At 53.6% G+C, this 23,960-nt stretch overlaps 3 protein-coding genes and 1 long non-coding RNA gene across 10 annotated transcripts; 1 reads left to right on the forward strand and 3 right to left on the reverse strand.

The window, feature by feature from the left end:
• Positions 1-311: 311 nt before the first annotated feature.
• KLK10 (kallikrein related peptidase 10) lies at positions 312-4,615 on the reverse strand. 2 transcript variants are annotated; one of them, XM_061386171.1, is made up of 5 exons: positions 4,519-4,615; positions 3,112-3,295; positions 1,926-2,200; positions 1,604-1,737; positions 312-724 (listed from the first exon to the last, which is right to left on the reverse strand). In XM_061386171.1, exons 1-5 carry the CDS (start codon positions 4,613-4,615, stop codon positions 572-574), a joined length of 843 nt encoding a protein of 280 aa, XP_061242155.1. In that variant the 3' UTR covers positions 312-571. The 2 variants fall into 2 exon arrangements, with proteins under 2 accessions (XP_061242155.1, XP_061242156.1); XM_061386172.1 differs by having other exon boundaries at positions 1,604-1,729; positions 1,918-2,200.
• LOC133229638 (uncharacterized) lies at positions 3,224-12,360 on the forward strand. Of its 2 annotated transcripts, XR_009730586.1 has the most exons (4): positions 3,224-3,312; positions 3,706-3,756; positions 3,977-5,060; positions 12,276-12,360. It is a non-coding gene; the product is annotated as an uncharacterized LOC133229638 (long non-coding RNA). The 2 variants fall into 2 exon arrangements; XR_009730585.1 differs by lacking the exon at positions 12,276-12,360 and having other exon boundaries at positions 3,977-12,022.
• Positions 6,656-11,866, reverse strand: KLK11 (kallikrein related peptidase 11). 2 transcript variants are annotated; one of them, XM_061386169.1, is made up of 6 exons: positions 11,331-11,866; positions 9,482-9,556; positions 8,973-9,129; positions 8,342-8,607; positions 7,653-7,789; positions 6,656-7,123 (listed from the first exon to the last, which is right to left on the reverse strand). In XM_061386169.1, the coding sequence occupies exons 2-6, from the start codon at positions 9,519-9,521 to the stop codon at positions 6,971-6,973; spliced, it is 753 nt and encodes a 250-aa protein (XP_061242153.1). In that variant the 5' UTR covers positions 9,522-9,556; positions 11,331-11,866; the 3' UTR covers positions 6,656-6,970. The 2 variants fall into 2 exon arrangements, with proteins under 2 accessions (XP_061242153.1, XP_061242152.1); XM_061386168.1 differs by lacking the exon at positions 11,331-11,866 and adding an exon at positions 10,500-10,743.
• Positions 12,332-22,133, reverse strand: LOC133229615 (kallikrein-12-like). Of its 4 annotated transcripts, none has more exons than XM_061386179.1 (6): positions 22,035-22,133; positions 16,463-16,518; positions 15,722-15,881; positions 14,630-14,886; positions 13,600-13,733; positions 12,332-12,704 (listed from the first exon to the last, which is right to left on the reverse strand). In XM_061386179.1, the coding sequence occupies exons 1-6, from the start codon at positions 22,082-22,084 to the stop codon at positions 12,549-12,551; spliced, it is 813 nt and encodes a 270-aa protein (XP_061242163.1). In that variant the 5' UTR covers positions 22,085-22,133; the 3' UTR covers positions 12,332-12,548. The 4 variants fall into 4 exon arrangements, with proteins under 4 accessions (XP_061242163.1, XP_061242162.1, XP_061242164.1 ...); XM_061386178.1 differs by having other exon boundaries at positions 14,630-14,889; positions 22,035-22,127; XM_061386180.1 differs by lacking the exon at positions 22,035-22,133 and adding an exon at positions 16,694-16,978 and having other exon boundaries at positions 14,630-14,889.
• Between the last annotated feature and the right edge of the window lie 1,827 nt (positions 22,134-23,960).

Consider the following 23,960-nt stretch of genomic DNA (forward strand, 5'->3'; position numbering starts at 1 on the left):
TGCAAAGGGTGGTTAGGATTAGAGGCTTCCCCTGCGCTTTTCTCCCCAGGTCACAAAAATCACACACATGCCCACTAGGACCTGGTGCCATTTAGTCAGAGTTCACCACCCATCATGTTAATACTTGACGTAGCAATTTCCATGACAATCTACATGCACATGTTATAGTCTCCTCATGACATGCTTTATGAGGTAAGCACTTCATTGTTCCGGCTTTCCAAGTCAGGCTAAACTGAGGCTCAGAAAAGGTACTTGGCTTGTCCAAGGTCACACAGCAGGCAGTGGTGAAGAAGGCCAGGTCGAGTGATGTATAACTTCTCTCAGAGACTAGTGACTACCAGCTTCATTTCTCATGAACAAAACTTGGCCACCGCTTTCTGCATTTCAGCTTCAGCATGGGCAAAGAGCAGCAGTGGGCAAGGGGTGTGAGGAAAGAGGAGAGATGTTAGCAGGTGTGCATGGGCGGCAGAAATTTGAGTGGGGCAGGGGGAGAGCCCAGCCCAGCTGGAGGAAGGAGGGGAAGTCGGAGGAAGAGGGCAGGTGGAGAAGGAGTCACAGGGCATCTCCTGCGTCAGTTGGAGCGGATGGTCTTCTCTATCCAAGAGCGGTACTTGCAGATCTGAGTGTAGACGGCTGGATGCTGGGCGGAGCCGCAGGGGTAAACGCCCCACGAAAGGATGCCCTGCAGGGTCTCATCACAGACCAGAGGGCCACCAGAGTCACTCTGGGAGTGGGAGGAAGGAGAGATCAAATAAATACACCAACGGAAAGGCTGCCACTTGGGGGTTTCGGGTACTAATGAGGAAGGGGGGGGTCGGGTAGGCCTGGAGCTGGATTGGGATAAAGCTGAGGTTGGGGTTGGGTTGAGGTGGGATGGGGTGGGGATGAAGTTGGAGATAGGATGGCGCTGAGACTGTCATTCACGGTAGGTGAGGGATGGAGCAGGCTCTAAAGATAAGGATGCGGTCGGGCTTTAGGAGGGCTTCCCAGGTGGCACTAGTGGTAAAGAACCCCCCTGCCAATGCAGGAGATGTAAGAGATGTGGGTTCGATCCTTGGGTTGGGAAGATCCCCTGGAGGAGGGCATGGCAACCCACTCTGGTATGAGAATCCCATGGACAGAGGAGCCAGGCGAGCTACAGTCCATAGGGTTGCAAAGAGACGGACATGACTGAAGCAACTTGGCACGCGGGCATTTAGGAATGGCTTGAGGATGGGGATGTGGTTTAGGATGGGGTAGGAAGGGGTTGGGAGAAGAAAATGGCAACTGGCTCCAATATTCTTGCCTGGGAAATTGCATGGACAGAGGAGCCTGGAGGGCTACAGCCCATGGGGTCGCAGAGTCAGACACGACTGAGCAACACATACAGGATGGGGAGACGGGCTTGGGAGTGGAGGTGGAGACAGGGTTGGGCGTGAGAAGGTGGACACAAGGAAGTAGAGTTGAACATGGAGTTGATGTTGGGGGTAGTGCTGGGATAGCAGTGCTGGGGATAGTGCTGGACGTGGGGAGGAAATTGGGCTGGGAGTAGGGGGTGTCTGTTTTCCCATAGCCTCCCTGTCCTGCTCTCACCAGTCAGAGACCCTCCCTGGCCAGTCTGTACCTGGCAGGGGTCCTGGCCCTGATCCAGTCCTGCACACATCATGTTGCTGGTGATCACGCCGGGATAGAAGACTTCACACTCCTTAGGGCTCAGGATAGTGACCCTGGAGCAACTCAGGCCTTTGTTGTACTTCACTGGTAGGAGAAAGCATCGGGTAACCCTGGGCCCCGGCCCCTCAACCCCCCAGGCCCCAGGAGTCCCGATACCCAGACCGTGCCCCTCCCAGGCCCCAGGCTCCCAACCTCTCCTCCGTCCAGGAGTCCCAGCCCCTCATACTCCTTCCCCGAGATCCAGGCCCCACCCTGGGACCCCAGGCTCTTGCCTCTCCGGGAGGATGTGGTGGCCCAGCCGGCGATCTGGCACTGGTCTCCGGGCTGCGTGCAGCGGAAGGGCAGGCGCAGGGGCCGCACTCGAGGTCCCGGCACCACGGGCCTGCCGAGCTTCAGCAGCATGAGGTCATGCTCGTCCGTGCGCCTCGGCAGGATGGGGCCCGAGCCCTGCTGGTACTGGGGGTGGACGATAGGACGAGACGTCCGGCGCAGCTGTTCGCCCTGCAGCAGCAGCAGGTGGTCATCCCCGACTCGAGCCCACAGGGGCCTGGGGAGGGAAGAGCCATAGAGGAGGCAAAACCTTCATCGGGACTGGGACTGAACCCTGAGTCCCTGGGAAGGAGGGTACAGGCGCTGGGGTCGGGGTGGACTCGGGTCCTGGCAGGGGAGGGGGCTGGCAGACTCCAAGGTCTGAGGGAGAAGGGGCTTGGAGGCCTAGATTCTTGGGTCTGATGGTGGAGGGGGCTAGGACTCCTAGGTCTGAGGAAGCAGTGTGTAGGGGAGAAGGGAGCTGGAGACCTGAGGTGGCGGGGGATGGGGAGGTATGAGCACAGGTTTGGGTCCCTAAGTTCTGCAGGATTTGAGCACAGAGGGCCTCCAGGGGTAAACCTACTCTTTTCTTCCTCCTTCAGTGAGGACTCACAAGGTGAATAACTTCTTTTAGTTTTAAAGTCCTAATCACACTAGACCCCAACTTCTGCCTGCTGCACACAACAGTCTACACCTAAATGGAAAACCCTGATGTTGGGAAAGATGGAGGACAGGAGGAGAAAGGGACAACAGAGGATGAGATGGTTGGATGGCACCATCAACTCAATGGACATGAGTTTGAGCAAACTCCAGGAGATAGTGAAGAACAGGGAAGCCTGGTGTGCTGCAGTCCATGGGGTCACAAAGAGTCTGACATGACTTAGCGAATGAACAACAAAAACAAGACAAATGGAACCCTAAGAGATTTGGCTAGGCAGTGACTGGATGGGCCTAGAAACGCTGAGAAAGACCACACTGCCCCCTCGTGGCCACAGCACAACCCCACCTCTCCTCGTACAGGAAGCCCTCGAGGACTGCCCCCAGGCGGAGCTGGCAGGTCCATACCCTCACGTGCTCCCGTCCTCCTGCCCGGTCCCCGAGGCCCGTCTCCCCAGGCCCCCCGTAGCGCCCCAGAGGAGCTCCCCCTACTTATTGTTCCCGCAGTGTGCAGCGGTGAGCACCCAACTCCTGTCCACCAGGACGCCGGCGCAGTGGAACGAAAGGCCATTGAAGAGGGACACCTGCCAGGGCTGCGAGCCGTGAGCACACGGGGCGCCGGAGGCCACGAAGTTGGAGCTTGTGTCGTTTGCGGGGAGCAGCAGAGCCTCCGAGACTGGAGAAAGAAAGCAGGTGGGGGTCAGAGCAGGCAGGACAGTATGGCAAGCACTGGGTTTGGGATCCGAGTGAGGCCATAGGACGGGGCTTTTTGGTGGGTGGTGGGCACAGCCTGAACCCGACGGTGTAAGTGGGAATTGGGGGTCCCGAAGCAACCGAATGGAAGTGGGCGGAGAACGGCTTGAGAGGGGAAAGGAGACCTAAGGGGTTTCCCCTGGTGGCTCAGACAGAAAAGAATCTGCCTGCAAGGCAGGAGACTCGCGTTCGATCTCTGGGTCGGGAAAATACCCTGGAGGAAGCAATGGCAACCCAGTCCAGGATTCATGCCTGAGAAATCCCGTGGACAGAGGAGCCTGGCCGGTTATAGTGCATGACTGAGCGACTGACACTTTCACTTTCACTTGCAAGGAGACCTGAGGCTGATCCTGGAGGAGTGAGGACTGAACCGAGTACTGGAAGGTCAGGAATACGGGGGAGGAGGCGGGGGTGTGGGGGCGTGGCTAATAGAGGCGTGGCAAGGGGCGGGGATAGAACGCTGCGCAGGGTGGGTGAAAGTTAGGGTTGGGAGTAACGCTACCCGCTAGCAGAAGGGGTGAGGGCAAAATACTTCAAGGCAAGACCTGGGATAGGGACCGCCCCCTGTTGGTCTGGTGGCTGAGACTCCACACTCCCAATGCAGAGGGCGTAGGAGTTCAGTCTCTGGAGGGAACTAGATTCCACAGGCTTCAACTAAGAGTTCGCCGGCAGCGACTAAAGATCCCGCACGTCGAAACTAAAAAGATACCCCAACTGAAAGTTGCAGCTGTGTGCTGCAACTAAGACCCGGCGCAGCCAAATAAATAAATACATATTTAAAACAAAGAAAAGACTTGGGATTAAAATAGGGCGGAGTAAGAAGGGGCGGGGAAGGGAAAGGCGAGGACTAAGAGCGTGTGTGGCGGGGGGTGGGGTGGGAGTGGGGTGGGGTGGGGGTGGGGGGTGGTACTGATCCTAGCGGAGTGAAGAGGGTTGGGATAGCTAGGGCGGAGTTAGAAGAGAGGCGGGCCTGACTTGGGGCCGGGCCTTTCCGAACCGGTGGGTGAGTGCTAGGGGTCCCAAGGGGAGGAGAAGTGCGCGGCAGGCTTGGTGGTAACAGCCCACTCTCCCATCGCCTCCCCTTCCCCCGCCCGCCGCCCGCCCCATTCCCCGGCGGCCCCCTCCAAGCCCCGTTCCCCGCCTCACCCCAGAATTGCGCCACTAGTAACGGCAGCAGCAGCAGCTTCCCCAGGCCGCCCTGAGCGCCGGAGGCGGCGGAGAGGTGGAGATGTCGGGGTGTCATGGCAAGGACCTATGCTGGGGAGAAGCAGCGACGGGGGCAGTTCAAAACACTTGCCGGGTCCGAGACCCCCACCTTGCCTGCCCGTCCGCGCATCCTGGGCCACCCCAACCGCTGGGACCCGTTTAACCTGAGGCCGGCCAGCGCAGGGGTGGGTAGCCTGGCGATTCTGGCCTGAACCGCCAGTGATGGAAGCAATTACCCTAATGACGCCCCTCTGGCATCCTCCCGCACTCCCCTTCCCACGCCTGAGGGCAGCGCCCTCCCGGCCCGGGCTGGCCCGGGTGCCAGCCTCTCGGCGCTTCGGGTTCCTGCTCTCCTTCATATAAATGGGCTGGAGCTTCGAGGCTCAGAGGATAAAGAGGATAAAGAAGATGAGTCTCCAACAAGTCTCCTACCCGCCATCCGAAGGTGCCCACCTGGGCTCTGGCGACCCACCCCCACCAAGGTGAGGAGCGTGCCGCTCACCTGGGAGCCGTCGAGGGGAGAGGGGAAGACGTGCCTCAGCCCTGCCGTGTGGGCCGCTGGACTTCTCTGCCAAGGGACCCCTGGGCAGGCCTCCCCTTTTAACCCCGAAGAGCCTGTTTCCCCACCCTCCCCCCAGGGAGGTACCCACTCCCTTTCCCTCTCTCTAATTATGCCGTGGGTGAGGCTGGGCTCCAGATTCCTGCTCTGGGAGGGGCCCGGGAATACAGGCTTCTCCCAGTGCCTGAAACACCCTTTCTAAACTTGGATTTCGTGGGGTTTCCCCAGGTCTGGTGTTCCCAGAAGCCTTCTTAGGTGAGGAGAGACGGGGGCCACATCCCCAGGAGTTTCCCAGGGGTCACCGGCATAGTGTTGGAGACAGATGATTGTAAGCAGAGAGAGGGGGAAATAAATAAACAGGGAAATGCATACTTATAGTGACGTAATGGGAAAAGCCAGACCGCTGACCTGGAAAGAGAGATAAGACAGATTGAAGGAAAAAGAGTGGGAGCAAGAGACACAAACACAAGGAAAAGAAAACACAGAGAGGCAGGTGCAGACACAGAGGGATGCTCTGTGCTTGGGTGTGCATCCGTCCACAGCCAGAGCAGTGTCCTCGTGTGTCCCGGCCCCTGTGTGTAGGGGGAGGTTCCGCATCCTGTGCGGTCACTTCCTGTCCTTCCTGCCACCTGTGTCTCCAGGCGACACACCGGCCAGTGAGTCACAGGAGGCCGAAAGCTGCAAGGGGCATCTCACGGCACTTCAGCCAACTCCCTCATTTTGGGTGAGGAATGGGAGGCTCAGAGAGGGCAGTGACTCACAGGAGGTCACACAGCAAGGTCTAGGTTGCTGCACCCAGAGGCCCCAGTTCCAGCTCTGGGCTCTTACTCCTCCTGCCAGCTACCTCCCCTGCCAGCTGAGCAGAATGTGAGGAGAGATGTAGTTCTGGACTCTTTGTGATGCATCTTCTCCAGCAAGAAGTGGGTTAATTCCAGAGGTTTTGTCCAGCTCTTGTGCCATCCAATTGAACTTTCGGCCGTGATGGAGAAGCTCCGTATTTGCTATCCAAGGTGGTAGCCACCAGCCACATGTGGCTGCAGAGGTTTTGACATGCGACGAGTATGACTCAAGGATTACATTTCTGATTTTAGGCCATTTAAATTTAATTTTAAATAGCCATATGTGGCTAGTGGCTATTGTATTGACCTGCACAGGTCTTGATGAACTACCTATTATGAAGGTTAGAAAGAAAACATTGATCCCTTCCTTTTATTGGGTCTCAGCTGTGTGCAGGCTGACAGATGTAGTGTGCATACTTCTGCACGCACGATTTTACAGATAAGGAAAGGAGTCTTAATCAAGGCAGTATTGTTAAGAAATGATCCCTTGCTCCTCTTCCTTGCTGGCTGTGTGACCGTGAATAGGCAACTTCCTATCTCTGTGCCTTAGTTTTCCTCATCTGCAAAATGGGTGTAATAGTAACAGCACCAACCTCGTATGGTTTTGTGAAGATTATGTCGGTCAACATATTTAAAAGCCCTGAGACCAGGGTCACACAGTGAGCATTCAAAAGATTCATTCATTTAGTAAATATTTATTGAAACCTTAGTGTGTGCCAGGAATTGGGTTTGCAGCTGGAGGTACAATAGTGAACCAGACAGCTAGCTATTTTCACTCCCAGAGTCACAAGTTAGAATGAAGCAGAACCCAGGTCTCCTAATCCAAACCTCACATTGATTACTAAGTTAACAGCATCTTTTGTGGTCAAGAAGGCCCCCCCCCACCAAAGTACATGAAGGGGGTCTGGCTCAGGCTTCCTTATTAACAGAATGAACAGGAAACCACAGCCCCAAGTAGGGATTAGGGGATTGGGCTGTGATCAGCAGGTCCTGGCTAATTGTTCTCCATGGTCTTCTGGATCCAGTCCACATATTTGCAGACCTTTGTGTAAACACCAGGCTTTTTGGAGACAGCACATGGATCCTGGCCCCAGGAGATGATGCCTTGAAGAGACCCGTTACAGACCAGAGGGCCCCCAGAGTCACCCTGGAGATGGAGAAAAGAGAAACAGTTAGAGAGGAGGCGAGAGGGGAAAAGGTTCATGGTCTTCTAGAGGAGGTGGGGATGGTGTTGGAAGAGAGGTGGAGATTGCAGATGAGATTGGCTGTGGGATTGAGGATGAGGTTAGAGTTATGGGTGAGAACAAAGATAGGATAGAAAACTGACTGGAGTGGGGGGGCTTCCCTGGTGGTCCAGTGGATAAGAATCGGCCTTCCAATGTAGGGGACGTGGGTTCAATCTCTGGTCAGGAAACTAAAATCCCACACGCAATTAAGCCTGCAGTCCACAACTAGAGAAAGAATGATCTGTGGATGGTTGGGGTTGGAAATAGGGGTGGGGATGGGAGTAGAGCTGGAGATTGTGTTTAGGTGAGAAATGGGAACCAGGAGTGGAGCGGGATTGGGGGGTTGCCGGGGAAAGTTGGGGAATGAGGTTCTGGTTGCTGATGAAGATGCAACTGAGGTGGGAGTTGGAAATGGAAATGTGGTTAGAGACCCAGGCCCTGCCCTCTGACCTGGCAGGAGTCCTTGCCCTCTTTGCGGACACTGGCACACACCATGGTGTCCGTGATGTTGCCAGGGTAGGCGTCCTCACACTCCCTGTGCTTGATGATGGTGACGTTGGCGCATCGCAAGGTATGGGGCAGGTGCACTGTAGAGACGACATGAAGGGGCAGAGAGAATGAGAACCCCTGGTCCCCTTCTCCTCTCTGCGGGGCTGCCTCTAACCCCAGGAGAGAACCAAGGCCCTTTCTCTGCACCCAGCTCCCATCCTTCTTGCTTGCAGCCAACTCACCTCTCTGCTTGTAGCGACAGTAACAGTAATGCCATTAAGTAAAATTCTTTATGCCAGTTGCTCTATAAACATTATCTCTTATCTAGACCTAGAAGGTGGGTGTGATTATTCTCATCTTATAGAGAAGCCACTTGCCTAAGGACCTACAGCTCTGCAGGTCGTAAATCTGAAACTGTACATCCGATCTGCTGAATCCAGGCCCCAAACATTTGTCTCTGCCCTCCCCAGCCCTACTTTTCCACTCTTCCTTTCGGCTTATACCACTATTGACACCCCCGGGTCACTGCCTCTTGTATTACTGCAAGTTCTCGCCTTTGAAGGTTCCTCTGGCTCCCACTGTCCTTCCTCAATCGTAACCACCGTGCCCCCCCCCCCACTCCCCATCACATTCCCCTCTGGAGCCCCTACACTGGGGGCTGGACATGGTGCCCCAGCCGGAAATGAGGCAGTTGGCACCAGCAGGCACACAGCGCGGTGACACGGTGAGGGGTCGCACAGCCCAGGTGAGGTGGGCCGGGGTCACCATCTTCACCAGCATGATGTCGTTGCGGTGGTCTTTGTTGGGGAGGCTGTTGTTGAAGTCTGGGTGGGGGAAGGACTTGGTGGCAGTTCGCGTCTGCTCACAGCCATCCTGCCGCCCGAGGCTGTGCGCTCCCAGGTGAACCACATATCGGCTGAAGTGGGAGACACGCCGCGGTCAGAGATGGAAGGGGAGGGAGACACAGGAGATGGAGAGAGGCGTGGTGGGGAGGGGGAGAGACGAAAAGAATGAGGAAGCGCGGCTCCATCTCCAACCTCTTCCCCATCGCCCACCACGACCTTATCCTCAACACAACATCCGACCCCGAGCCCAGCGCCATCCCGGCTTCCGAAATCCTTCATCCTCCTACCTTCAGTCTCAGCCCATCCCACCGTCGATCCCAAAACGCACCGTCCCCACCGATCCCTAAATGCACCGTCCCCACCCGAGGCCCTCTCCACCCGTCTCTCCATCTCCAGCCGTCTCCCCTCCCGGCCCCGCCCCGGCCCCCGCACCCACGGCTTGCGGCAGTGGGCTGCTGTCAGAAGCCATCTGGGGGCGATGAGCGTGGCCCCGCAGAGCAGCCTCGTCTTCTGGAACAGAGCCGCCTGCCAGGGCTGAGAATGAGGGGGGCACTCGTAGCCTTTGATGATTCTGGTCTCTCCCCCAACGTGCCCTAGAAGAGGGTGGAGAAGCCAAAGAGGGGGCCCAGGCGTGAGAGGACTCCCAGAAATGGGGGGAAGAGGATCATAATCCTGGAGGACGCACTGTATGGACAGGCTGGGTATTAGATGAAATCCTTCCATACCAGTAGCCCCTCCTCTGGGACGCTCTTTGCCCTCTCCTTATTCTAGCTCTAAAGGGAACACACCTTTAGGTGGCAGGGGGCATCCAGGACTTATTATGGCTCATCTACTCTTTCAGATGCCCTGTTATTCTGTATTTTTAATATCAGCTCCGTCAGTGTCTACACACAGAGGGCTGGGAATCCTAGAGACTTGGGAGGCCCCTGCCCCCCCCCACCATACCTGTCACCAGAGCAAACATGATTAATTGCAGAGTCATCATGGCCTGGAGCGGGGAGGGGCAGGCCCCAGGTTCTTCTGGGGATTAGAGGGACAAGGAGTCAAATCACTTCCTGGGGAGATGGAGGGCTGGTCCGCGACCCTCTCACCCCCTCGCCTGCTCCCCCAGCGAGAAACAGCCAGGTTTGCGGAATTCCCTGGTTCTCACAGCACCCCAACCTCCACATTTTTAAAATAAATCTCTACTGTGGAGGGTGGCTTTGCAGGGGCCCAATCCCAGTTGGGGGCTTCCCCAGTGGCTCAGCAGTAAAGAATCTGCCTGCCAATGCAGGAGACTGGGTTCCATCCCTGGGTGGGGAAGATCCCCTAGAGAAGAAAATGGCAACGCACTCTAGTATTCTTGCCTGAAAAATCCCATGGACAGAGGAGCCTGACGGGCTACAGTCCATGGGGTCGCAAAGAGTCAGACACGACTGGAGAGACTGAGGACATATGCATGCAATCCCAGTTGGAACCTCCAGAAGCTAGGGGAGGGCTTTGCCCAGGGCAAGGGATGGGCTGACCCTGTGTAGTCAGCCATGGGACCTCAGAGGCCCTTCTTGCCCACCTGAGACTTAGGGCCCAGCCAGCTGGATATGGGGGCATAAAGGGAACCAGGCTCCATTCAGAACCCACCCCAGAGCTATCTGGGGTGTAAGAGGGAGCGCAGCCTGGGACAGCATTCTGACCCCCACCCCTGCTGAACCCCTGCCCCTTGGGAGAACAGCTAGACAGGGCAGAGTTGGGCTGGTCAACTGGCCAGTGGGGGTGGGGGTGGAGGCTCGGACTAGGTGATGGAAGCTGGGGTCAGAGGACACTGAGATTGGGGTTGGGGCAGCCTACTGGAGACACAGATCAAGGCAGACAGACACAATCCCTCCACCCTGAGAAGGACGGAGCAGGAGGAATGATGCCAGGCAGAGGCCTGGCACCCTCAACAGGGCGCCTTCCCTCCGCCCTCCCACCCCACCGCCAGACTCACGGGCGCTGAGGCTGGGGCTCAGGGGGCAGCAGTGTGGCTGATGCAGCAGGTCTTGGAGTGGGAGGCACCAGGAAGGTGAGCAGGCAGGGGGTGGCCCAGGGCGGGCCCAGGATGACTGGCCTCCCAGCCCTGCCTTAGCACCCGGCGGGCAGGGTGCGGGGGGCACTCCCCAGCCTGGCCCGGGCCCTTGGATGTGTTGCCCACCTGCCACCATCGCGTCCCCAGGTCTGTCTGCTCTGTGCATCTGTGTCCCCTCACACGCATGCACCCATCTGTCTATCTGCTTCCTTTCCAGTCACTGTGAATCTGCCTTCATCTCTCCCACTTTTCTATAATTCTCTGTGTGTATGTGTGTGTGCCATTTTTCTTTCTGATCCTTTCTCTCTCTTTATCCAACGCTGTTTTTCCCTCCCAGTCTCTGCACGTCTCCTGTAATTCTTTCCATCTTTCTTTGTGCCTCTGTCTCGTCTCTGCCTCCCTCCATCCCTGTCCTTCCGTCTCTCCCCACATCCATGTCTAAATCCCTCTCAGTCCTCCTCCTCTCCCAGTCTGTCTGTCTCCTGTCCTTGCTCCTCCCCCCGGCCCCTTCCTTCACTGTTCCAAGGAGTGGAATGGGGGGACTCAGGCATCACACAGGTGGGGCTGCTGCCAGGTGGAGGGGCAGGCAGGAGGGTGGGGGAGGCAGGTTGGGGCCTGTGGGATTCCAGGCCCAGGAGAGGGAAGTCCGCCCTGGGCGGGCACCCCGGCCACTCCGAGGGCTCCTCCGGGGCTTCACTTCCCTGCCCACCCTTCTCCCAGGGTCCTCGGGAGCCAGCTGTGGCCCTTACTCACTCTGTGACCTAGGTCCGACGACTTCCGGAATCTGAGCCAGCTCAGCTTCCTCCTCTGCAAAACTCAAGTGCCGATCCCTACTTCTGCAGGCTTGTTTATTATCACTTAGATCTCTCTCTGTCTTGCCCTCCTCTCTCCCCTAATGAGATGTGAAGCAAGACTAGGGGATAGGCTTGGGTTCTGACAGCAGCCAGCCTTGGCCCCAAATCTGGGCACTGCCCCTTCCTACCACAGTGACGTGGGATGAAGGACTCCACCCGGCTGAGGCTCAGTTTCTTCATCTGTGAGGTGGGGGTGACAGCTCTGCCTCAGGGGGTTGGGATGAAGACTCAAGGAGAGCCGGGTACAGCAGGCATCCAGCAAAATGTTGCCATGGCTGTCCTGATCGCCCCTCTCCCTCTCCCATTTCAAGTGTCCCCTCCATTCACTGGGGAGAAGAAATTCTCTTTCTAACTTCTGGAGAGGTTATGAAGACTGACCCTAAGAGGTGGGCAGAACTATTTTAAGACCAAGGCTGGGTCCTCTTGCTTTCTAGGGCTAAACCCCCTGTCTATCATCATAGACATCAAAATAGACCTGCACCCCACATTAAATATAACACATGCTCAACTCCGGCTGAGCCAAGTTGCAGTTGGCTTGTGGGAAGAATGTTATGTTTTATAGACATTTAATTAAATGCTAGTGAATTTTGATCTTGCAGCTTTCATTTGGTATTTTGGAGCTGACAACCTTGTCCCCTCACCGCCCCACCAACACACACACACAAACACACCGCCCCATGTCAGGTCCTTGATGGCCCTTTGAAAAGTTTATAAGCTCTAAACTTGTAAGTTCCTGTTGTGGCAGATTGAGAAAAATGGCCTTAATTTCTAATGTAATTTTCTCTAGTGCATTCACCTGAGGCTCCTGAGGGAAAACCCTTAACCTCTCTCATATTTATTTCAGCACCTATGGGGAGGGTAACTGATGAGCCCTCCCTCTAATCTCAACCAGCAGAGGGATTCAAATAGACACAGCCCCTCCTCCAGGTTTATTTATTCCAGACAGTCACACACTTCCTTCCACTTCAACCGTGGGTCTTAGGAGGGCTGGCTGGAGTTGGGAATTCTGCCAAGAAGATCCCCTGCTCAAGAAGAGTGGGAGCTAGAGGTGACGATGGAGATGGTGTTGGCGCTCAGAGTGGCCCCCAAGCTGAGGTATGACGATGCAGACAGCAGGTCAGTTGCTCCTCATGACCGTCTGGATCCAGTCCACGTATTTGCAAACATTGGTGTAGACCCCTGGGATGCCTTCTTGTCCGCAAGGCCCCACGGATCCCCAGGACACCAGACCCTGAAGGACCCCGCCACACACCAGGGGACCCCCGGAATCACCCTGGAAGACAAGAGGTGTAGGAGCATGGTATGAACATGGGGAAACCCTGTTCCAGTTTGCCTCCTGCCCCCTCACCCATGTCTTGGGCCTTGAGAACGGTGGCTCCATGCCTTGTCATCAGAGAAAACAAGCACAGCCACGTTTCCAGAAGACAACAGTGACTAGTGAAGAACACGTTGTCCCTAGGAGCCAATCCCAGGGAAGGAGGGCAGGCCTCTATGCCAGGGTAGAGGGTTCTCTCAAAGACAATGGCTGAGCCCTGACCAATGAGGGAAGAGAGTGCAGGCACCAATGACCAATCCCAGTGGGGGAGGGCGGGACTCCATGCCGGCTCAAGGAACATGGCTAGGGCCCTGACCAATGAGGGAAGAGGACAGCGGTACCAGTGACCAATGGTAGAGAAAGAAGACTGGACATCTCAAGAGTCCTCTCCAGGACTCCGGCTGAGGCCCTGGCCAATAGGGAGGGGCAGTCTTCTAGCTGGAGGACCAACAAGACAAGCTAGCCGGATTGAGATGAGAGAGCCCTCCGGCCCCTCTCTCCTGCTCCATCCAGGAATGGTTCTCACCTGGGCCAGCACCAACAGGAAGATGGATGGTATGGGGAAGACTCAGGACTGGAGAGACACGCGGTCACCTGCCTGAGCTCCGAATGTCCGCTACCTTTTGCTCTCCCTCCCTTTGTGCCCCACCCCAAATCTCTCCTGCTCTGTACCTGCGCTCCCTCTCTGCCCTCCACTCCCTGGGCTCTCTCCCTGGCGCCTTCTGTGCCTCTCCTTCTTTCTGACCTCATCTGTCTCCCCGGCTCCCCTGACTTGCCCTCTCCCCCCGCCGCCACCCCACCCCGTTCTCCCTCCCCTCCCTCCTGTCCTGGGTGTTGCCTGCAAGTCACTCACCTGGCAGGCATCCTCTCCAGCTTTGCCGCCCGCACACACCATGTTGTCAGTGATTCTCCCTGGGAACACTGCCCGGCAGGTGGCATTGGAGACGATGGAGAGGCTGAGGCACTGGAGTCGGTCTGGGAATGGGCCTGGAGATGGAAGATGGATGCTGGAGGATCCCCCAGTGCTTCCCTCATCCCGCCACCCCCCCACCCCCAAAGAGGCCTCATGGAAGCCCGATACAAGTTTATCCTCCACCCCCCTCCCTGTGACCTCCAAGACAATCCTTGGGCCTTTAAATTTCAGATGATTTGATTACATAGTGGCTCTTGTTTTCAATTCATTGGCCCAGTCCCCCCGACCTTTAGCCTGTGACTCAGATACAGTGACTCTGGACCTGACCTTCTTCAATCCCAGCTACTGTGACTTTTGACCTTCAATCTTTTAAAATAACCCTTTGAGCCCACCTTGGCCTCACGTCTTCTCTCTGCCTCTGTCTTCCTTGTCTTCACCTTAACCTCTGACCTCAGCTCTGCATCCTCTAAACCACTGGTTCCTACTCCAAAGTGGCCTCTGATCCTAGTTTACTTGACCCCAGACTCCATGACCTCTAACCTTTGGCTCCACAGACCAAACCCTATGGCTTCCAGTCCCAGACCGGTGACGCTTGATGGAACCCCAGTTTCCATCCTCAGATTGCGGTCGATATCTGGGTCCTATGACCTCAACTCCACAGTGACCAACACCGGAGTCCATGACCCATGACCTCAAGATTCTATTATCTATGCCTTTTTCTCTAGTCTGATGACCCTTGACATCTCTCTGCCTCTAACCTCATCCCTGACCCATGACTTCCGACTCCATATTCAACCACTGAAACACTTTGACTCCCAAGGCCCTTGATGTACCATATTCTCAGATCCCAGGGCATGATCCTGATGGGGGACCATTTACCCATCCTTCCTCTGAGAAGGCAAGACCCTTGACCTCTCACCCTATACCCCCAGCTCTGTCCCTCTGACCCCTGACCCCGGGACCCCCTTACTCCATGGGTGGTTGGTGGTGCCCCAGCCTGAGATGTGGCACTCGGTGCCAGCTGTTGCACAAGTCGTGGGCAGGGGCAGGGGCTGGACGCTGGTGGTCAGCCGGACAGGGGTGCCCAGTCGAAGAAGCCGGAGGTCATTGTCATGGTTCCCCAGGTTGCCTCGGTAGCTGGGGTGGGTCACCGAGAGGCCACTGCGTCGGATCTGTTCCGTCCAGTCCAGTTTGCTCAGGCTGTGTTCTCCCAGGCGCACCCAGTACCTGCTAGGGGGGCATGGCGGGTGGTGGGTGGGCTATCCTGGGGCTCCCAGACCCCCTGCTCCTCTCTACTACTCGGCACCTTGATGGCTTTCTCTTGCTCCTTCATTCCCTTGCTCTCACTCTCTCTGTCTCTTCCCATCTCTTGGTCTCTATTTCCATTGCCATCTCTCCTTTTCTAGCGTTCGTCCTATTTGTCCTCTCCAAGCCACTGTGTCACTTTCTGATTCTGATTCTCTTAGCTGGTGATGCCCACGGAGGCAGGGACATCTGTTAGTCCTGTTCACTGCCCCATTCCTACCACCCAGCAGAAAGCCTGGGTCATCACTATTGTCAACTAAATGAAGGGGGAAATGATGAATAGATTCTGTTTGTCTTGCTGGTGTCCCTCCCTGTCCCCACATCTCTCTGCCTCTCCATCCGTATCTTAGAGCATCAGACTTATGAAGCCCAATGCCCTCATTTTACAGATGGGACCACTGAGGCCCAGAGAGGTACCAGATATAGCCTTTGACAGTGCACAGAGAGTTTGGGTCAGACATGCGCCCACGGCTCAGACTGGGCCAGGGGATGCTGGACTGGTGACACACACCATGTGGGAAGGAAATGAGCCATGAGAGAACGTAGGGCCTGGGTGGGCAGGTTGCAAGGCCCCTGCCCTCCACCCCACAGCTCCCCACCCAGGTCCACCCCAGGCCCATTGTGAGGAAGTCCTCCTTCCAGTCTAACCTCAGGCTCTCTTGTTGCAGGACCATCTCCTTACTCCTGTGAGCCCCACCCCTCCCCATCATGCTCCCTTGACCACCCTGAGTAGGGAGGCTCCCAGGTGGGGGCTTACCTGCCGCTGCAGTGAGCAGCCGTGAGAACCCACCTGCGGTCAATGAGGACCCCCCCACAGCGCAGACGGGTGCCCTCAAACAGCCCCACCTGCCAAGGCTGAGAGTGAGGGATGCACTCTGTGCCATTAGTGATCTTCTCTTTGGCCTCGTGGCTGAACCCTGAGGCAGGGACACAGGGCAGAGAGACGGGAGTCAGAGGCTTAGAGACTGTGGATCAGATAGAAAGAGGGGCACGCAGCTCTGGTGCACACAAGCAACAACTAGGAAGTCTGCGCGCCTCAATGAACGATCCCGGAAGATCCCACGTGCTGCAACCAAGATCTGATGTGGCCAAATAAATACATAAATTTGAAAAAAAAAGAGGGATACAGAATGGGCAAGAGAAAGGCAAGAGAAAGAAACAAGAAACAGAGATGGCGGGGGCTGGGGGGTAGGTCAAAGACAGGGAGACACAGACCCATGATATACCGAGAGAGACACACTGAAACACTCAGAGACACAGAGAGGAAGAGAGAGGAGAGAGATGCTTCAAGACAGAAATAGAGATTCAGAGAGAGAAAGGACAGAGACATGGTGACAGGGAGAGACAGAGGGGAGATGGGCTGGTGGATGCAGGAAGAGAGGCACATGACCCCGGGAGATGGAAATGAATGGAGGCGTCGATCTGCCAGCCGCCCTCCCCTCCTCAGTGCTCGGCATTCGCATGAGGGAGGCACCCACCTTCCCTCTGGGGAACTCACCAACGAAACACAGGAGCAAAAAGATGCTGGCCCTCATGGTGGACCACTTCCAGGTTCTGGGGGGGACAAGATGCAGCATCTCAGAGATGGCAAGTGGACCCTCCAGTTCCCATCCCTTTCACCAGCAACTCCACGAGGAGGGGACGGTCCACACACCCATCCTTCTCTGTGCCCATCCCCCCAAGGGTCACCCCCGCCTCCAGCACCGGTGTCTGCCTGCCTCCTCCTCACCCGGTCTCTCTGCTTGCCGATTCCTCCAGGTGTCTGTCGCAATCAGCCTGTCGGTCTCTCTTTCTCTGCTATCTCTGCCCACCCACCAGCTTGTCCTTTCATCTGCCAGCTACCCTGCCAGTCCACGCTCCCGCGGTCCACCTGTCATGCTGTCCACCTGTCCCCCTCCTTCTGTCTGTCTGTCCCAGACCAGCAGCTGACACAGCTTTTAACTCTCTTTGTCCCAGCCCATGCTGTTTTTCCGGGTTGAGGGAAGGGGACAAGGAAGTCATGGGGTGGGGTGCCCTCTAATCCCGGGGAAACTCTTCTAGGCTAATGACACTTGACTGAGATTTACAGTTAAATGGAGGGGGGAGGGGGCCCGGATGACTCTGGAGGGAAGACCCAGCCCCTCTCCTTCTCCCCTCCTCTCCAGACCGGTCAACAGCCAGTGACTCACGGCCATCTGGGAGCCGAGTTCTAATCCTGACTCCAATGACAAGCCTCAGGGAGGGCTGGGGCGGCGGATCCCTGGGACTCTTCCTCTGAGAGGTGCAGGGAAGGGTGGAAATTAGAGTCAGGGAAACCGAAGGCAGAGAGAGCCCGAGAAAGAAGAGGTGGAAAGGGAAGAGGTTTCAAAATAGGTGAGACAGAGGAATTTCCAAACCAGGATCCAAGGAAGCCTGGTTCTAATGGAAGTCTTAAAATGCGCAAACAATTCTTTTCCTGCCTTTCAGAGCACAGGTCTTATGATATCAGGTCAATTTATCTAATTCCATGAAAATTGTTTTGCATGGGGACTTCCACTGAGAAAGAAATGGAATAGGAAACAGGGAGGGTGAAAGAGATTTAGGGCAGAGTCCTTCTCTCTCATTCTCTTTCTGCCATCATCTTTTTTTTTTTTATTAAAATTCACACGACATAAAATCTAGCTTTTGGGGACTTCTTTGGTGGTCCAGTCCCCAATGCAGGAGACATGGGTTCGATCCCTGGTCAGAGAACTAAGATTCCACAATCTTCAGAGAAACTAAGCCCACTATGAAAGATCCTGTGTGCTGGAACTAAGACCCAACATAGCCAAATAAATAAATATTTTAAAAAAATCCAGCCTTTGAACCAGTTTAAAGTCTACCATGCAGTGAATTTTCCTGTACTCAGAATGTTTTGCAACCATCACCACCATCTAATTCCAGAATGTTTTCATCACCCTCAAAGAACACCCTCTACCTGTTAAGCTGATGCCTATCCACTGATGAATGGACAAATAAAATGTCTGTCCCTACTATGGGGTTCATGGGTGTTAAGTCACTTCAATTATGTCTGACTCTTAGCGACCCCATGGACTGTAGCCCACCAGGCTCCTCTGTCCATGGAATTCTCTAGGCAAGGATACTGGAAGCAATCCCACTGCTGGGCATACACACTGAGGAAACCAGAATTGAAAGAGACACGTGTACCCCAATGTTCATCGCAGCACTTTTTATAATAGCCAAGACATGGAAGCAACCTAGATGTCCATCAACAGATGAATGGATAAGAAAGCTGTGGTACATATACACAATGGAGTATTACTCAGCCATTAAAAAGAATACATTTGAATCAGTTCTAATGAGGTGGATGAAACTGGAGCCTATTATACAGAGTGAAGTAAGCCAGAAAGAAAAACACCAATACAGTATACTAACGCATATATATGGAATTTAGAAAGATGGTAACAATAACCCTGTATATGAGACAGCAAAAGAGACACTGATGTATAGAATAGTCTTTTGGACTCTGTGGGAGAGGGAGAGGGTGGGATGATTTGGGATAATGGCATTGAAATACGTATAATATCATATATGGAACAAGTCGCCAGTCCAGGTTCAATGCACGATACTGGATGCTTGGGGCTGGTGCACTGGGACGACCCAGAGGGATGGTATGGGGAGGGAGGAGGGAGGAGAGTTCAGGATGGGGAACACATGTATACCTGTGGCAGATTCATTTTGATATTTGGCAAAACCAATACAATATTGTAAGGTTTAAAAATAAAAAAAAAAAAAAAGAATACTGGAGTGGGTTTCCCTGTCTCCCTCCAGGGGATCTTCCCCACCAAGGGATCGAACCTGCGTCTCTTACGTCTCCTGCATTGGCAAGCTGGTTAGCACCACTTGGGAAGCCCACTATATATTCAACTATTAATATGAAAGGAACAAGTACCGATGTGTGCCATACATGGAGAAGGGCTTCCGTGGTGGCTCAGTTGGTAAAGAATCCGTCTGCAATGCAGGAGACCCAGGTTAGATCCCTCAGTGGGGAAGATACCCTGGAGAAGGAAATGGCAACCCACTCCAGTATTCTTGCCTGGAAAATCCCATGGACAGAGGAGGCTGGCGGGGTACAGTCCATGGGGTTGCAAAGAGTCAGACACAACATAGAGACTAAACCAGCATTATACGTAGGCGAACCTTGATAACACTGTGGAGAGTGAAAGAAGTCGGTCACAAAGGACCACAAACCATACGATCTCGTTTATATGAAATGCCCAGAAAAGGCAAACTGATGGAGACGGAAAGTGGTTCAGTGGTCGCCTGGGGCTGCGGGGAGTGGGGATGGGGAGTGCTTGGTGGTTCTCTTTGACACACAGACTTGCAGCTTGTGGCTTCCACATAAAGCCAGTTCCTTTCTGTAGCTGGAGGCTCAAAGAGGACAGACCTCCTGCTTTCAAGAAAAGTGCCGAGAGCCTTTGTCCCCTCTCCCAGGGAGCCCCCCAGAGCTCTCAAGTCCCCGTGCCTCACACTTTCCTCTTGGGCATCATCATAAGCTCACTATGAAGCCCATTTTTAGGGAGAACTCAGGGGTGACGTCCCTGAGCACGGAGACCACCATAGGTGAGGAAACTGGGAGACGACTGAATGAAGCCGCTTGCTCACAGTCACGCAGCTGAGAAGAGGCAAAGCTGGAGTCAGAGCCCAGGCAGACTGGCTCCAGAACTTGTATTGTTAATCATTTCCCAAGTATGCGAATGAACGAAAGAATGACTAACTGAAGGAATATACGTGTGGATGTTGCTGTGGGTTTCAAAGAAAGAGGGTGAGCTTTTGGAAATGTACAGACTGGGTTGAAACCTCAGCTCCTCTCGTGACTCACTGGGGACCATGGGACACTCTTGTCTTGTCTTCTATTTGTCCATCAGAAAAATGGGTCTGGGAGGAAGCTAAATGTTTACCCACCACTTCCCCTTGGGGTCATCAAACAAGGCAACAAAAGATGAATGGGAGGGGAGAAAATAAATTAGGAGTTTGGGATTAACATAAACACACCACTATATATAAAATAGGAAAAAAAAAACCCAAACAAACAAGGACTACAATATAGCACAGGGAACTATATTCAATATCTTGTAATAACCTACAATGGATAAGAATCTGAAAAAGTATATATGAATATATATATACACACATATACATATATGAATCACTTTGCTGTATACTTCAAACTAACATAACAGTGTAAACTACACTTTGCCGGGAGCCACCATGGGAGATCCCACCCATGACAAAGGTCATGCGGAGAGAACCTGACAGGCAAAGGCGGATCAGGCCTCAAGGGACCCCCTGGATCTGCTCGAGCATCCACCCCAAAACCAGAATCTGTCTTACTATTTTGTGCCTTTCACCAACTCTTCTGACATTAACAGGGGGCTATCCCTGACCACCTTTCTCTGGAAAAAGTCAACTTAGGGCTTTAGTTAATAAGTCTCCTGGGCATGAAAGGAATATTTCTATTTTAACCCCTCTGTTGGCTTTCTAGCTTGCCTGACAGGTTTATCCATACTCTTGCAATTAACACACATGATTGTTCACAACTCCCCAACCTTGAAAGGCATGGGAAGCCAAAACATTCCAAAAGTCCTAATGAGCATAGCGTCCTTTAAGGGATGAAAAATTATTAGAATAGATAGTACTGGTAAAGGGCTTCATTGCTGTGCCAATGCTTGCTGCCAAGTGCCCATATCCCGTATCCATTGTGCACCTGGGAGTGCAGTAGTTGACACAGTTGGAATGTTTAAAAAAACAAGTAGCAGCCTTGGAATTAACCACATCAGACCTTTGAGCTAATTGGTTCTTTCTTTGCTGTGACCCACTGCACCTTTGCTCTGTGAGAATGTAACTCTGTTTAGTACTTTCTGAGGCTGGGAAAAATAAAGAAGAAACACTTTAAGGGAAAACAAGTTTTCTGGCTGATCAGGCTTTATCAAAAAAGGGTCATAAAATGTCCACAGGCCTCCAAGGCCAGAAGATATTGTACACAATATTGTTTATGGGAAAGGTATGCAGAAAAAGTCCTGGTTTCGATAAAGACAAAACAGATGTAATGTTTGGGCTGACGCTGTATGACTTTGCATCTTTCATTTCCCTCTATGTACAAGTCAAGGTATAAAAGTCCCTTTTGAAAATAAAGTTATGGGCCTCGCTCACTGAAGCTTGGTCTCCCCGTGTCATTCTTTTTTTCTTTTCTCTCCTTTTCTCTCTCTGTTCTTCTTTCAGGATGACTCCTTGGAACACAGGAGCTTTATTGGCTTTCTGTGTAAACCAAGGAAGATCAAGCCTCTTTCTCTTCCCTTTTTACTTTCCTTATCGCCTATGCCGTCATCCTGAGGGTATCCCGGATCCTGCTGGGGCTGGATCCCGGCAACACTTCAAGAAAAAAATGTAAACAAACATAAAAGATGTTTGGGGGCACTTTCCTAGTGGTCCGGTAGTTAAGAATCCGTCTGCCAATCCCGGGGACATGGGTTCGATCCCTTGCCCGGGAAGATTCCACATATCTCGGGGCAACTAAGTCCGTGTGCCTGACTACTGAAGCCTGCGAGCCCAATAGCCCAAGCTCTGCAGCAGCAAGAGAAGCCTCCGCAATGAGAAGCCTGAGCTCTGCAACTAGAGAGTATAACCCGGCTCGCTGCAACTAGAGAAAGCCCACACACAGCAACAACAAAGACCGAGCACAGCCAAAAATCAAGAAAAAAATTTTCAGTAATGATGGATGGGATATCATGTATGCTAAATGCAGACACAAGTAAGATTGCCCCTATCCATTTATTCCTTTTTATAAAGAAGGGACTTTCAAAGCTGACAGATGACAGAATCTTTCTGCAGTCTTCAGTTTATCCTTACACCTCTCTCTCATTCTATTTCTGTCTCATTGGTTCACTCAACAGACATTCTGTGGTTGCCCTGTGTACCTACCTGATCCTCTGCTGGGTGATGCTGGGGTCACAGAGTTTAATCAGAACCCATAGCGCCACACCCCCTCCCAGGTATTGCCCTGTTTTTCTACCATCCTTCCTTGCAAAACTTTTCCATGGAGATCTACTCACTGTTTGCACCCCACAGCCACAGTCTTTCTTGGGTCTCCAGAGATTTCCATGTTGAGCAATCCAACGGTCACCTGTCTGTCCCCGTCTTACTCAAGCTTCGGGCAGGATTCAAAACACGGCCAGCGCCTCCTCTCCCGGCTTCCTTCCGGGACACCATGCATTTCTGGTTTCCCTCCTACTCCTGACTCTCCTTCCCAGCCTCCCTCATGAATAGGACCTTTTTCCTCCATCAGTGTCGGTACAAACAAGGGTGTTCCCAGGGCTCTGTCCTAAGCCGTGCCCTCTGCACCTGAGTGTGTACAGCTGACAGTTTCACCCATCACCTGGGGCAGCTGGTTCTCAGGTCTCTCCCCAGCTTTATTCCTGAGCATCCGACAGCCCACTGGACAAGCTAAACCTACCTCGCCATCTCTCCTCACCGATCTGTTCTCAGACCCTACACTTTCCATCTTTGTGGGTGGCTCCACCATCCACCCAGTGCCCTGCCCAGGTTCTTCTCTCTGGAACCCAGCTTCTTTTCTCTCACTCTCTTCGCAGACCAGCCCTTGTAGTTTTTCTGTTTTGCATTACAGAAAACAATGCACAGAAGACAGTGGGCTACAGGACTGTCAGACCCAATCACCACCCGATTACTGGGCTGCCTGATGCCAGCCCATGACTGTTTTTGAAACAAGGCAAGAGGAAGACAAGATCTTTCCACCTTTGTTCCCCATCACTACCCCTGACTGCGAGCCCTCCTCTTACAGAATCCCCCAGATTCCTCATGGAAGGTAGGGGTGGGAGGGCGCAGTTTTTGAGGCACAAGCCTACTTGTTCTCCCATCCAACAGCTGAGGATTAAAGCCAAATTTCTATTCCCTCCGAACTCTGTCCGTGTTTTTCTTTTCTGTCTTTTCGGCAGGGAGAGAAAGGGAAGATTGTGGCGCCATTATCCTCCCCAAAGATGGCTTCGAACACTTCCTTCTCTACATCTTTGAAACCTGGCTCCCGAGCTCCGGCCCTCTGCAGCCGTTGCCCTTGGGCATGCCCACAGCCCATCTCCCTCTGTGTCCCTCAGGAGCTCTGCGTCTTACCCCTGGGTTATCTCAAGGAGGCCCCGCCACCTACCGGTTAACTAGGCTGAATCCAGACACTGTCCTCCTTCTTACCCCTCCTCACACTGTTCCTCTTGTCTCCGATTCTCTCAAGCCCTAACTTGGCCCCAACTGGCCTTGTTCCCTCCTCCTAGACCCTCACCCAAGTCATTTACCTGGATTCTCAGCCTCTGACTGCCCCTCCCCACCTAGTCCACCACTCAGAAAGCCCTGGAGGGATCCTTCTACATCTAGAGGCTTCTCTGGTCCAGCTCACACCCCTCCTGTGGGTCCCTGGTATGCATTTGATTTTCCTTTTGGATTCTGGTCATGGAGGTTTTAAAATTTTTTGGAATTTTCCAAGTGGTAGGGGAAGGAGGCTGAGTGGTGAAGAATTGATGCTTTTGAACTGTGGTGTTGGAGAAGACTCTTGAGAGTCCCTTGGACAGCAAGGCGATCAAACCAGTCAATCTGAAAGGAAATCAACCCTGAATAATCATTGCAAAGACTGATGCTGAAGCTGAAGCTCCAATACTTTGGCCATCTGATGCGAAGAACTGACTCATTAGAAAAGACCCTGATGCTGGGAAAGATTGAGGGCAGGAGGAGAAGGGGATGACAGAGGATGAGATGGTTGGATGGCATCACCGACTCTATAGACATGAGTATGAGCAAACTCCAGAGGACAGTGAAGGGAGAAGCCTGGCATGCTGCAGTCTATGGGGTTACAAAGAGTCGGACACAACTTAGCGACTAAACAGCAACATTTATAGAAAAGCACGAAATTCACTAACTGGAGCTGTTTGTTTTTCTTTATTTAACAGTAATTTCTTGATGCTCCAACTACCTGGTTT

This window comes from Bos javanicus, chromosome 18 (genome assembly GCF_032452875.1).
Source record: "Bos javanicus breed banteng chromosome 18, ARS-OSU_banteng_1.0, whole genome shotgun sequence".
NCBI classification, from domain to species: domain Eukaryota; kingdom Metazoa; phylum Chordata; class Mammalia; order Artiodactyla; family Bovidae; genus Bos; species Bos javanicus.